We start from the raw sequence: 15539 nt of genomic DNA on the forward strand, positions 1-15539 counted from the left end.
GCGGAGTGCTTCTTCAGTAATGTTCAGAAAAGGTTCTGGTAGAAAAGCTTACCTTTACTTAGTGTAACTTATTTAAAATAGTCTGAACATCAAAAGTTATAAACAATAAAAGAAGCGGAATTTGAGAATCCTGTATATAAGTATGTGATGATGCTACTGAAAGCCCGCATGATACATCTCAGACTCCCTCTCAAAGGGAATATTAATGCTGTGTCCTCATTCAATCAATTAGTTACGTACTACAGCAGCACACCCACTTGCAGTAGCAACGGCTTCCCTGTAGAAATGAAGCCAGGACTGCTTTGTTGCAAAACTTTTTGCTTGGTACTTCTCAGGCTATGGTCAGAACTCACACGTGCCAGAGTTACAAGCCAAATAAAATCTCTACAAACAAACCCACTGATTCTTTCATCTTTTTTTCCCCATCAGCCTTACGATAATGTTTTTACTTTTTGATTTTAGCATGCCAGCTAGCAGCAAAAGTACTCTAGAATACCTGAAACAGACACAAAAATGACATTAATTTGAAAATAAAAATGAAAACCTATTCCTTTAATCACAGGGGAAAAAAGTGAAAAGTTACTAAATAAAAGTCAAAGAAACTTGAGTGTTTTGTGATGCACTTTGAGCAGAACACAGTATACTTACCTCTCCCACGTCATATATAACTATTTGTCCTTCTGAGTCACCCACAGCAATCTCTCTCCCAGAATGCGTCCATCTCACACGGTTCAGAGCAGGATTGCCCTCCACGGTAATGCTTGCAGTTGGCACCTATATCCATGTAAAATACGTTGTTAAAAATGCATGAAGATTCCATAAGCTACAGATCAAAACACACACCCGGTCCCCTCAGCATTGTATCAAAAGAATTGCCAAACAGTTCAGCTAAGGTAGAGTGCGTAGCTCTCAAAGACGCTCAGCAACCTTAAGCTATCTCCAGTGACAGGACCTAAACAGCTTATCTTCTGTCCCCTGCCCAAACGTCCTCTATCAAAAAGCACATGTGTAATCAATCATGAGACAGGAGGCACAGACCCACATTGAGTCAGGCAGCACGGAGAGGCCCTGGGATCTCAAGGAAGATTATGACAGAGGACAGAGATGAAATCAGCTGCTTTGGCAGGTCAAATCCTGCCCAAAAGCCAGAACCAGGTAATTCCAATTTTAAGCCATAGGCTGGTATATGCTCCTATAGACTGCCCTTTCTCCTATATGCAGTTTTAAGAAGGTGAAATTAAGGTACTGAATATCTGTCTGGATTTTCCCCTCTTGCCTACCTCCAACAAGCTTAAGTCTTGGAAAAGATTTATACTATAATCAGGTTTATAACTCTCACCAGAAAACCCAAACATTCAATTCTCCAGGTTTAGAAACAAATGACAATGTCCCTGCAGTATAACTACAACAACAGGAACACCAGTGGCGTGTGGATAACAGGTCTGTCCATACTGTTAAGCTATAGGCTGCCAAGGCTGTATTAAGGGAGGTCTATAATCACCTTCACAACATGGATCAGTGTTACACAGATCAACATCTTGCGCTCTTGTTATGGTTAAACCAATTTAATTATCACTGTTATTCATTACAAGGAGTCATTTGAGTTACAACCCTGTAATCAAAGAATGATATCTGTTATGCAGAAACTACTGGAACTACAGACAAAGAACAACAAAAAAATAAACCAAAATGCTATGGCAAATTCTTAACCTCTTTTTTTTTTTTTTCCTCAAGTGTACACTTTTCCAGCTGCATTTGACTGCTAGCCTGACTGCCTCACCTCAGTATCGTTGTTAAGATTCCACAGGTCAAGCCTGCCCATGCCATCCACACACGCAAACAGGGCAGGGTGAGTTGGAGACCACATCACATCATAAACATAATCAGAGTTGTCTTCAAAGGAGTAGAGTGGTTTGTTATTCTGAAAAAAGCAAACACAATACCCAAAATCTGCACTTTAAAATTCTTGGGCTAACAGGTAAGGCAAAATACAGAACACTCCTCGACAGGATTATCAGTAGTAGCTAAAAAGTGATTCCCATTTTGACTGACATTAAAAAAAAAAAAAGTCTCTGCAAAAAAAGCAGCAAAAAATTAATGCTACTATTAAAGAGAGACAGCCTTTTTGCTGGCTGCTGCTACAAAACAATCAGTGGCAAGCCAATATTATAAGGGATTGTAAATTTAATGCATTAAGAATCTTGTATATTAAGCCAAGGATAATTCAGTGACAGTGCTTCAGACTGTTACGGAGCGATTTGAATTCTGCTTCACATTCCTCAGGTCATCACACTAACAGAAAAAGAGGCAATTCTGGCAATAGGAATGATATACATGTCAATTGTGAGCCTCCTGGCGTTTAATGGACATCAGGTTTGGTGCTGTCCCTTCCTCCACAAAATTGTAGCAAAACATTTGCCTTATGCATAATATGAAGTAACTGATTTTACAACATGATTTACACTGATTACATTGTAAACATTGATAACAAAGGGCAAAAGGATGAACAGAATGGATGAGAAGTATACAAATGACGTACAATCTGAGAGCAAAGCTTTAATTTGTTAACTACAGTTTTGTTCATCATCTGTCTCCTCTCTGCAGGACTGCTGCTAGGAACCTAGAGCACTTCACTCGATTTGACTTCAGTTTACCGAGGTTCAATGAGCTTACATTATAGCACCATCTTGTGTCAAGGACTATGAAGAAAATCACTGAACTATCCATTTCAGTTACCTTAGTGGTCCAAAGCTTTACTGTCCAGTCAAAAGAAGAGGTGACAAAAAGATGTGAGAAGTCTACAGGTCCAACTGCTGCATGGCAGTTGATACCCGTGATTGGTCCCTGGTGTCCTTCAAACATCTCACTGATTCCAGCTTTGCTGTTTTAGAATATATAACCAAGGTTAATTTAACTGGAAATCATACATCTGCAGACAAAGACAACACTGAAATGCAATTTAAATATAGCCACGAGAAGATTTTGCTGCTTTGTATGGATGTTACCCCACTGCAAAAGACTTCATCACAACAGGACTGCAGAAGACCAGGCTTAAACATGGACCTTACCTTCAACATCTATTTTCTGCTAACCTGAAATGCCCAAGTACACTGCAGGGAAAACAGACTCGTTCAGCAGGTACCAGTCCACACATTTAACTACACTGTTCTCCAAGCAATATCTAAAACTTCCATTCATTTAAAGAACAAAATCCAGTCCTCAGGAATGAGCATAAAACTCCCACTGGCTTAAGAGAAGGTGCATGCACCTTATGGACACGGGGTTCAAACATAAACCAGTAACAATATATCTGTAATAGTCTCCTATCAGATGAAAAGGAGGTGGGGTGGGGGAGATGGGAAGGATGTTACACAGAAGTGATACAATTTGGGGTATTTTGGAACCAAAAAGCTGTGCAGCAAGGGTGATGTGTATTTGAAATGAAACCTGGGCACTCAATTATATTTAAGAAAGCAATTGATAAGATACAGTCAGACAATTTCAAACTAGATTGAACAGCAGGAGAAAAGCCAGCCAATTTAAGATTTGTGCGTGATGTTACTGTACAATTAGCTACAGAACTGATACAAAGTTTGGAATGTTCTGCTACAATTCAAATGAATAAAAACAGTGACCTTCTCTGCTCTCATCAACAACTCCTAATCACTGAAGTCAGCATAGTACCATTTGGATATTCCAACTTCTGCTTTTAAAGAAGCTCTTACTTTTTCCTGAGTATGCACTGGAATTAATATACCGCTATTTAGAACTCCTTCCAGATAAAGGAGTAAATAGGCACTATAAATATTTCTAGGGCCGTAAAGTATGTAGGGGCTCATCCTTTCACTACTTTTATTTCCTTTGAATAATAAAAGTTTGTACTCACCTGCCATGACGGCACGCAGTGTACACTGAGCCTTCTTCACTGCCAACGACAAAGTTGTTGACATCTCCAGCAGGGAAGGACATGCAAGTAACAGCCACGGCCTTGGACTGTTTGTGAACCAGCTCCATACTATCCTGTAGTGAAAACAGCAGCAACTTACTTCTAAAGAAAACTGAAATATCTATGAAGTCATTTAGACTTCTGAATAGTAAGTACATTTTTGTATTTTACTTGTATAGAATTAGGCAGGAATACGAAAGTTATTTCCTGTTAAAATTGTGTTCACCACTAAAACAAGTGCAACAAAAAATATACAAAGGGATCAACAGACAATATATGATTCCAAGAGCATGGAAATATTTTATCAAAGACTTGCCAAGCTACCTTAGGTATAGTTCAGTCTGCTGGAAAAATGTTTATTAATGCTTTGTAAAAACTTAATGAACCTAAAGAATAGTCATCTGGAATAGATACTATATGTATGTAAAGTTTTCTTACCTGTGGTTGGGAAAGCATGTCCAGGCTCCACGAGCATATTTTCCCATCAGTTGAGATACTAATCAAATTATGAGCATTCTGGGTCCCAACAACATTTACACAGTACACTGGGTGCTAAGAAATGTAAGATACTATCAGAAAAAGGAATTTCCATGTAATAATCAATTCTAGTATAATTACTACACAGTAAAATATACAACTTCACCATTTAATGAAGCATAAATGACTGACCACAGTATGGTACAAGGAATACTCCCCTATAAGACTGATACTTGTTTTTCTGACACTTTGATTTTTATGAATAGCTTAGCTTTTGGTGATAGCATTGGCAAAATACAGAAATAAACATTTAAGCATTATTAACGAAGTGCACTGGACAGTTTCCTACATCTCAACAGGGAACAGTCCTTGAAGGTATTTCAGTTCCTACCGTGTGAGCAGCAGCCGAAAGCGGAGTTCTCTGCACTGGCGTTCTCTTATTGCTGCGATTATCCCACAGCACTATTTGGCCTGAGTATGTGCCACCAACCACCAAATTGGGATGGAATTTTGCAAATGTAGCTGACATCACTGCTGACTGAAAGGCAAAACACACACAACAACACACACAAAAACCTATCATCCAATGACACTATGTCTCAAACTAAAGAAATGGCGCCAAACATCACAGTAAGCTTTTTGCCTAGATTTATTTGACGCAGTATTTTACTGTGCAATTACTTAAGAATTCAAACTCTTTGTGAGCCCCCAACAGCCTTTTACTTTTAATTTGTATTCACAGAACAAAGTTTTCCTCCTCTTTTCTTTCATACGTATACATTTGTAATTCCTCCTATCAGTTTGTTAGCAAGGCAAGTTCCAGTAGTGCACAAGACTTTAATAACGTTTTGCCACATTTTGTGGTCATTTTCTTGGAAAGTGTGCAAATCTATTTTGATGCAATAAAGTTACTTTTGTAATCTGGTCTTTGACGGTAATCTGACAACATGAGATTAAATAAAAAATTAACCATGTAATTTTTCAGAATCATGGCATTTTGGAAATAAAGTGGCTTACCCAGACTTGGCATAATGAAAGAGACTTGCATGTTTTTATCTTTCAGAAAACTATTAGAAACCCTCTACCTGCCCTTTTCTTGATGCATGTGTTTCTAATTTTCATCCTTGCTCCTTCTCCTCAGGCTGTCCTCACTTTATCCAGTAAACTAAGCTTTACTAGTATACAATCCCACTCAATCCCCTTACGTACACGCCTGCTTTGTGGTTCAACCATGACACGAGAAAGTTTTTTTGTTTTTTAAACAAAAATATGAAAATGAGTTCTCAAATGTTTAAGACTGAGTTCTGAACAGCATCAGAAATTCTAAAACAGAATAATGTTTCTAAACTGAAATCTCTAGCTATCAAAATCTGCTTGCAAATACATACAGTTAAAACGAGTGCCAGCCCAATGAAATCATTATGTTGACAAGCATAAGGAAGGTACTTGTCCAAGTTCATCAACGTAAAATCTTTAGCCTCCTGAGACAGAATCATACCTGGCAGTGAAAGACATACTCTGGGGTAGTTTTCTTGTACTTCATATTCCATACAAGGGCCACCCCGTCAGGCTCATGAGGTGCATCCTCATTGTTGTTGTAAGAAGCTACAAGTAATTCTGGGTACTGTAAAATAAGTGAAAGAGACTCAGAGTAAGTAAGATGACTAGCTAATAATCCAGACAATCCTAGAATCTGTTTTCTTTCATGGAAATAGTATTAAAAGAACCATCAGAACCTCAAAGCCACCTTAGATTATATATGAATGAGAAATTAGCAGTTGGAACTGTTTCAACTGTTTCAACTTCAGCTCATAAACCAGTATTAACATACATGTTAGAGTCTCATTCTTTCATAACTTGCTTTCAATGTAAAACCCAGTATTTTTAAGTCAACTTTTTTAGTGAAGCTAACACTTACCTCCATGAAGCAGTCCATAAATTAGAAGCAAATATGCCAAGACTTTCTTCAGAAGATGTTTTGCTGCTTTTCATTAAAGATTAACAGCTCTATTTACTTTTTGAACATTACAGAGCACATAAGGAACACATTTAGAAATACAGCCTGCATCAACTGTGCTCATACAAGCATCAAACACACAGAACCAAAAGCATTTGAATAAATAACTCCTTAGCGTAAGCATTATTTTTTACCTGAGATGACCAGTCCAAACAACTGACAACACGGTGCTTTGACCAACGTTCATCAAAAAACTGCCTATTTAAGGACAGTTTTGCTCCTGCTTGAATCTCTCTATAAAGGCAATTAAGAGAAATTAATCTTAGATCACTTTTTCAATTACAAGTATCGCACATTCTCAATAAAGTACTCCACATTCACATTACCCTTCTTTGTCTTCTAAGTCTCTTCCACTGTAGTCAAAGAAAATGTTGATTTGCTCAGAAAGGGCTCTTTCGACAATCCTTGTGGAGTGGTCAAAGAAACTTAAAAATTCTTCAGAATGCAAAATTTGTTGTTTTTCCTCTTCAGTAAGTTCATGAGGGGCAGCTGGAAAAGAAGTACACATATATCCTCTGGACTGCATACTTACACCAGTTCTTTCCAAGAAAGAAAAACTGAGTATTATGATGTTGGAAAACTTGTTTCCCAACATCCATAGATTTTAAAAAATTTTGTTAGCCGATTGCCAAACTGTAAATCAAATTAGTTTAAACTTAATGGAAAGAAAATAAGCAAAACCCAAAAATTATTGATGCCTTTCTTTAAGGCATGCTCAGAACATTCAGGTGAACTGTACCTTCCTCCTCCTCCTCTTTTTTTAATGTTTTTTCTTCCTCAGGTTCAACTAAAGGTTTTGGTGCAACCACATCATCTTCATCTTCCTCATCTGAGGAGAAACATTACGGTGAGACTGTCAATATTTTCAAAGAGGAACAGTAACATTCCATATGAATCTCAAATAAGCTATGCAAAATGGTATAATTTAGCTCAAAATGGTTATACTTGTAAAGGCAGTCCCCAGGATAACGTTATCTCATACCAAAAGATAATTGGAACTCTGCCTACACCTAGATTTTAGTTGCATTAAATTACGTAGTTGTATAAACTGAAATACGATGCCTAAGAAATTGTTAAGAATCCGAAGTGGAAATCTCTCTTGAAAGAATTTATATTTCCACACAAAACCATATGGCGGATGCATGTTCCACGTAACATACTGACATATTAATGCTGAGAATAAAGAAAAATCAAACGTCTAAAATAGTCTACAGAGCAGCTGCTTACTCGTGATCTGAAACCATCAGAGTCTAATGGGTCTTCACATGGCACGAAGATGGCTTACATTAGCTTTCAGGTTGCTATTCTGAGAGGCAAATTTTGCTAAAGATAATAGCAGAGACATTACATTTTTTCTGTCATTCTAAATGCAAGTCTCATTATCTGTATCATGTTTGGCAATGAGAACTTTACAGCAAAATGTGTTTTCCCTAATTGCAATGAATAACATAAAATGTTAATGTTCAGGAATACTGACAAGGTTTCCAGCACTTTCTGCATTTTTACATTTTATACTTTGAATACTGTAAACCAGAAAATATCTTGAAATTAGTGTTGTGGAATATGCATTTCCTGGCTTTTCTTCATCCACTGTCTAGAATAAGCTTCTGAAAAGACTATTTTTATTGGTTAAACAGCTATGTTATCTGTCTATAAAGGACTGGCAGCAGGAGTCTGCTGCACGCCTCATCACAAGTAATGAGACAGTATTCAACAACGACCAGGCTTGTTTGTTGCAGCCATCTCCCCGACCCATGTTCAAAGTTATCTAACAAAAAAAAAAAAAAAAAATATCCACATGCACGCACACACACAAAAAAAAAAAAAAGAAAGAAAAAAAAAAAAGCATGGTCAGGGGATGGGAACCAGCTGCCAAGCCATGGTCCCAGCAGCCAGGCCAGCTGACTAGATAGCAACAACCAGATGGTACTGCTAGGTTTGTCTCTCTGCTATGAGGTGGCAATGGGATGGCACAACATTTTTCTGCCTGACTGCTTCCAATCATGTCTTTCCCCAATGGCAAGCCTGTGCAATTACCAGCACTCCAGGAGGTCTACAGACAAGCCTTTACCCTGCAAACAAAATACAGCTTGTAGGCCATACCAGCTGCCAAACCACACACATAGTGATAGGTTTAAAGAGGTCTGAAAATCTTTCTAACTCCATAGTATAGGCAATAAAAATATAACTGTACCTGTAGGAAAGAAAGCTTTAAATGACACTGTATAATGCACACAATAATACAAACTCCAACTTAATCAAAATGATAATGACGTATGCCAATCCTACATTACTTGAAATTGAGCGATTTTTATGTTCTGACAAGTTTACAGAACTAGGATAAATGGCATGAATGATTTCAATATATGCTCATACTTTTGAACCAAATGGTGAAGGTTAAAATCTTTCCTTTCAAGGGCCTCAATCAGCCACAAAGGAAAACAGTAATCACTGTCTTTTCAGCCAGCCCAACCGCATTTGTCAGCCCTTTCTCTGTCAATGCAGCCAGAGCAATCAACCTGCCAAACATTCAGAATGGAAAAACAATCTGAAAATACAGGGTATAATGCACCTGCCAGTGAAAATGGCCATTTCAAGAAAAGCTAGTGATCTCAGTGACCCTGCTGAGGAGGCGGTGGTGCAAAGGGGAAAGAACACGTAAAAGAATTCTTAGTGATCTCCACTCTCTTGCACATTGACACTTCCTTACAAAGCATGCCAATTACAGCTTTTGTGCTACTTAAAAAAAAATGGAAGCTTTTTTGGGCAAAATAATCACGCAGAGAAACAGAACGATACTGCTCCTTTTTAGATGGATTCGCATGTACAGCAGACTAGTAATCTGAAAACTGTCTAACTTGTAGTAATTCTAAAGAACGGAATTCTTAATGGCAAATCACTATAGATGCAAACACCGATTAATTAAAAAATGTAATACCATTTAATACACATGACTTCGGGAACAACAAATACAGGACAACATACTCATGTTTGAGCCACTTGGATAAACCCCCCCATCATGTTCACCCTGCCAATCAATCTTGCAGACTTAAATGATGCCTTCAAATTCAGAAATTTGGTTTTGGGTCACCCTGGATACATTATTCTAGCTTTGAAAGTCCCAAATTGGAAATTTCAGCCCAACCCCCCATTAGTCATACTACACTGATTCTAAGTACCATTTTCAGTGACAGGAGTCAAATTCTTGTCAAACGCAGATGGTCAACCCCTTAGTGCTAAGTGACCTTCTAATCTACATATTTTATTCAAAGGATCAAATAGTTGATTGCTCCTGCCTTTTAATGTTTGAAACATAAATGGCATATATTATACAGAGATCTAAATTCCTTCATAGCACTTTCACTGCATACAGCCAGCTGATATTACTGAATTTAAATGCAGGATACAGCACTTATTTAAATATTCTCGAAGTATCAGACTTGAAATTGAACATGTCATCTCACTGTGATTTATCTGTGACTACATAAATCTAAAACCTTCTCTTTAAAAAGTCATATGCAAACTTTCTCATTAAGAGATCTGGCAGAAAAAAAACCCCAACCAACCTCACAACATCCCCCCCCCCCCCAAGATTTTGTCCTCATTATTGCGACTAGGATGGCTTGTTATCTGAAACCAGGATACTTTCCAAGAGAAGTTTACAGTCTAAAAAGGCACCGTGAAGCTGTTGGACAACAAACGAGATATGACTATTTTTGTTTTAATTACTCCTCTTGTCTCTCCTTTATCTTAAAATTATTTAACAATATGCAAGGAACTGTCATAAAAATAATATATTTCCCAGTAAACACTGAAAGATTGGATGTACTATTTCTGAAAAAGTTCCACATCTAGTTCAGTCAAGAACCTGTGACACAGTGCTGTACTGCATTTATTTACAGTCAGCTACATAAATTTGGAAACCTTAAAGGCACTGTCTAACTTCACACTCTTTATTCATTATTGACTGCACCTACTGGCATTTTACACCACTTCCATGGTCAGTATACATTCAGTACAATTTTGCATTTAAAAAAAAGGCTGTTAAGACTCAGAAAAGTTGTAGAATCATGAATACAGAAAATGGGACTCTGTCACATCAATATATTGATGACTACTCATTATAGCTTGCTATGGGATTAACTTCACGTTATTTCTGACAGAGGAACAGGGGACCTAATGTTACAAACTGAGCAGTAAAGATGGCATAAAACCAGCAGCTACTTTAATAGCGACAAATTTCTTGCCAGACAATACTAAAAACAGTGGCTTAATGAACCACTGAATTTTTACTTTGAGTTAACATCAAAATTGTGACCTATTTTGGCAAGACAGAAAGAAAAGTAGTGCTGTAAATGAGGCTGCACCTAGCAATAACACTATAGAGTGAAGTTCCTGTTGTCTAAGTAATCTGTTGCTGCAGAGTAGGTTAATCTAAGTTAAATCATCTGTGAAACGGGCGGCTTTTGTTAAGCTGAATGTCTTCATATCAAGTTTTCCCCATCTATATTTCACTGTATATTTAAGACATGTACGGGATAATACATGACTATATAAAGGTCCACTATTTCTTTTTACAATAGTAAAATGTAAAGATGCTATATTCATTGCAATAGCATCCAAGAAGCCAATCCTATATACCAAATTGTTATCACTCTCCTTAAGTTAGAACTTACAGGACGAAAAAGCTTCGTATTTTCATTTGTGTCTTGAGGAATTCACCAGATAATAACATCTCAAAGAGTAGAGCTAATGCAGTAATACTGTCTATAGCTAGTGGTGATTGCACATGCACAATATTGTACAGCAGCTCTCAATAAGTTAGCCCAGGAAAAGCCCTAGTTGTGACAGATGAGCAGAATCATATTCCCCTATGTGTTTATCTGTCTTTGGATTAACTACTTCAAGGACCTAACACATCTTTATTGGGTGTATTGGTGCTGAATTTCTTTGCATGTAAATTTGAAAAATGTGTTAGCAAATCAGAAAGGAAGAGATTGAACAGCGTAGTAGTTCTTGCTACACAGATCTCTACAAGTCGGAAAAAAAAAAATTCAGCAATAACGATTACAGTATTCTGCGGGGTGGCCAACACAGAACCTGCAGCACATTAAGACATATACCAGAGTTCACACACAAATTGCATCTCTTGCTGAAACTGCTTCTGCTGCCTGCTAGAAAGAAATGAGTGTGTGAAGGGAACACAATTTCAAATGTATTTTCAGCAATCAGATCCGAAAATCTGCTGTCTGATAGAGCATGCCAAACAGGTTGGATTGACCACTAACTAAAGAAGCATGTCCACCAATACTGGACGAGTGAAGCAGGCAGCAGTGCTACACACAGCATCGTGGGAAGCGAGAAATGGATTTAGATAGTAGAAATGGGGATGGCAGAACAAGGATGCGGGGCAATGGAGCAGCCTAAAGACAAGACGTTCCTGTTACGATTGTGACAAAAGTTAAAGTGTAGTAATGGTGCAGAGACTTAGACACTTATTAGTTATGAAATAAGGGGGATAAGCACTAAGTATGGCACAATACTTCAAGTCAAAATAAATTATTTGGTCCCTAAATAAATAAGATGGACATGCTTCTGTGCCACAGACTGACAAAAACCAGGAACAGGACATGCCAAGAGAACAAGAGAAAGAAAAGGGTGTATTGTCTCTGCTATATTCCTTGAAACAATGAACCATTTCACTATTTAATTTCTTTTACATAGTACATAGAGCTGCTACAGAAACAGTAGTGTTAGAAGACCAATGCTATTGAAAATCCTGGAAGAAAAAAAAAACAAAATTGGAAAAAAGAAGTACTGAAGACAGACACATGTCAGTATCAAAGCAAGAAGTTTGAGAGTGCCAAGACCACCATCCAAACACCATTTCTTACTGTGCTTCTCTTCTTCCATATCCTTAGTCACTTGTATACATGGGACCTTGAGGAAAGAGCAGTTGTGGGTTGCACCCACGATACAGAGAATTTATAAAACAAGCATTACAATTTACCTTCTAAATCTACTTTGGACGTGGACATCATCTTATAAGAACTATAAAACATGTTTATTAAGTTCAAATGGAGAAATTTAATATTCCATACTGTTCAGACTACAGTGAATGGCTTCCCGTGGCAAAATACTTTGTGCACTAAAAGTAACTCAATCTCTAATGACAGAGTGAAACTGATTTCTAAGAGAGTGTTTCCCATTTCATGTTACATTATAACTACATAACCATTGCGGCACACAGAAGTGGAACTAAGTTTTTACTTTGGTGATCTTTTTGGTTGTTTTTGTTTATGTGCTTGGTTTTTTCTTCAAAATCAGTGTTAGCACAATACAACCTTCAGCACAAGCGGATCTAAACCTGTAGAATGACTGCACAGCATATCCAATAAAACTGCTTCTATTTTCTTTTCTTCAAAAGCACAGCTCTGACAGCTTTTTAAAATATAAAGAAATATATATATAAATAGATATATAAATATAGAAATATATATAAAAAGAAATATATATATAAAGAATATATATATATAAAAATATAAAGACAAGAAATGATTAAGAATTAAGAGATACGATTAAGAAAGGTTCAGTCCACCTCATTTTACAAGAAAGTGTGAACACTGGAGCTAATCTAGCTGAGATGTAACCTGTAAATTCAGCTGCAAGTTGTAAATTCAACTTTGAAGCGTACTTCATAAGACTACCTTTAGTTTACAGTATACTAAGTAAAATAAATTAAAAAAACTCAGATTGTGAGAAGAAACAAGAATCAATTAAACACATTCTATCAAATTTTCTTTTTCCTAATTGTACTTTGGAAATGCAGCATATTGCCTTTGTCAATTGTTTTTAAAGACTTCTTCCCAAATCAAATCTCTCACCTAGTCACTTTTTGTAGAGGTAGTACGATTTTTTTTTTTAAATCATGTCCTACCTCAACATTACCATAAGTTGTGAACACAGAGCTCAATAATGAACAAATGTAGACACAAGACAGACCTTAAAGATCCTCAATGATGAAATGATGAAATAGCATCTATTAGTGACTTTTGTGGAGTACAAATACACAAAATAATGATTACAGCACTCAAGACATCGGTATTATTTTTAAGGTGGAATGGATAAGGAGACAACATCTGCATTGAGAAAGCTTGCTGGTAAACGCAGGAATGCAGAAGACCCATCTTTCCAGCTCCATTGCAGTAAACCTCAACTACAACTTATCCATTCAGTGTGAAACTAAGATCAGTGTGAAACTAATCCCAGTCAATTTCTACTGACAGCAGCAGCAGCAGAAGAAAAACTCTTCAGGTGCACAAACTATGAACAAAGTCTTCAGATTCCATGAACATGATGGACAGGAGGTAAAAAAGAGAAAGCAAAAGGTAAGGGCACAGAATACACTTCAGTAGGAAAATCCAAAATGCCAGTCTGTGCAGGGATGCAGATAAAATGAAGAAATGAAACAGTTAGAGAAAAAGCATATCCTCTATTATTTTGAATAACGAAGTTTGAAAGTTGTTTTTTCTGTTCTAAAGACACACCAAATCCTTATACTTGATACACAGAAATAAGAAGGGAAGAAACTTCTCAACAGAAAGTACTGCTGCAATTTACTTCCTTCCTTTTCCCTCCTGTGTCTCCCCTACTTAAACTCATTCACAGTATTGTTTGCATAGAGTTAAACTTGCCAAAGTGACTTCAAGAAACACTCCAGACAAGAACAGCATATTGATGTAGACTGGAGCAACAACAACAATTCTGCATCACTATTACACTTTACACTCTACAATCATCTCTGTTACACTTGCAGGTAAATCATACAATTTCTGGAAACACCAGCATAGGATTTCAGTTGAGTATTCATGTTTTTAAAAGTGCTTTCACCTCCTACAGAAACACCCCAAAGTTCTCATACCACAGAGCAGGCAAATGCAAAATTATGAAGACAGAATTAGGTCCTAAAATTGCTAGCAGAGACACGTACTCAAAGTCAGTCATCTTAAACAGCTAAGGTTTTGTTGTGGAACTACATGCAAACTAGGTCAAAATTAGCGTCTTCATTTGCAGTTACATTCAAGTGTTTCAATATTGAAAAGCAAGTTTATTAGCTAACTATGTTTTCTTCGGAAATAATTATTTTCTTAAAAGCAAACAAGTCATGTCTGAAAGAAAGCATGTATTCAATTGCAGGGAACAGAAACTGCATGGGTTAAGAAATTAGTTCCTTATTTTAAAACTCAGTGTATAAGCTCCAGGTATAAAAATTTGAATGCTTAAAAAGTTTAGGAGTTTAATCATTAGGTTTTTGTAAGGATACAGAGCCTTCAAGAAGGTTGTGTGCGAATTCTAAAATGTCATAAATGCAAGATATAGGCCACTTTTATTTATCAGTTAATTAAGCAACTCTATGTTCAATCTGAACACCCACTGAGTGAGAAGATACCATGTATTAGTGGTAAGAGTAATGTTCAACAACAGTTTAGATGCAAAATGACAGTAACACTCTTAAGCAAGACCTATATATAATATATATAAAAAATATATAATTTATATATATAAAAAAAATAATTTAATAATATAGTTTACCTCACAGATCAACCTTCATTCTACTGTATTAAATTTCAAGATCACAAGTGCAGGTTCCACTTCAGTCAGTCACCATTGTCATGACAAAATAAAAGAAAAATAACTTAAGTATTAGCAAGTTCGCCATTCACCTTCTTTTGGCTGAGTCATAACAGGTGTTTGTGTCTCCTTTGTGTAAGTAACAATTTCTCGAGGAGGAAAGTCAACTTGTGTAATTTTGGCCATTCCAAGTTTAACAGGTCCACGTCTAAATAACAGAGAAATCAGAAAAGATATTTAGATTTATTAATTACTTCACATTTTGCCTAGAATAATACCCAGTCACCATGCCACAGCACTGCTTAGTCAAGCTTAAGTCTAGTAGAAACCTAACTCGAGTCATGTGATTATGACTTAATTTATCATTATTATTTAAAATCAGCAGGTATTTAGAAATCTGTGACAAAGATGTGGAAAAAAAATATATATATATCCTACAGGACAATTTCAAAAATTTGTTCTTTGTGG

At 36.7% G+C, this 15539-nt stretch overlaps 1 protein-coding gene across 3 annotated transcripts in view; it reads right to left on the minus strand.

Moving 5' to 3' along the window:
• The window catches only part of DYNC1I2 (dynein cytoplasmic 1 intermediate chain 2), a 28225-nt gene that overhangs the window by 770 nt on the left and 11916 nt on the right, over positions 1–15539 (minus strand). For all 3 annotated transcript variants that reach the window (XM_069861139.1, XM_069861138.1, XM_069861140.1), the window contains 11 exons: positions 15164–15279; positions 7180–7269; positions 6767–6929; positions 6575–6674; positions 5922–6047; positions 4815–4961; positions 4385–4498; positions 3887–4020; positions 2737–2881; positions 1781–1921; positions 649–774 (listed from right to left, as the gene is read on the minus strand). In XM_069861139.1, the coding sequence (XP_069717240.1) occupies positions 649–774; positions 1781–1921; positions 2737–2881; positions 3887–4020; positions 4385–4498; positions 4815–4961; positions 5922–6047; positions 6575–6674; positions 6767–6929; positions 7180–7269; positions 15164–15279 (1402 nt within the window). The remainder of the gene's footprint in view (positions 1–648; positions 775–1780; positions 1922–2736; positions 2882–3886; positions 4021–4384; positions 4499–4814; positions 4962–5921; positions 6048–6574; positions 6675–6766; positions 6930–7179; positions 7270–15163; positions 15280–15539) is intronic.

Source organism: Phaenicophaeus curvirostris, chromosome 7 (assembly GCF_032191515.1).
Source record: "Phaenicophaeus curvirostris isolate KB17595 chromosome 7, BPBGC_Pcur_1.0, whole genome shotgun sequence".
NCBI classification, from domain to species: domain Eukaryota; kingdom Metazoa; phylum Chordata; class Aves; order Cuculiformes; family Cuculidae; genus Phaenicophaeus; species Phaenicophaeus curvirostris.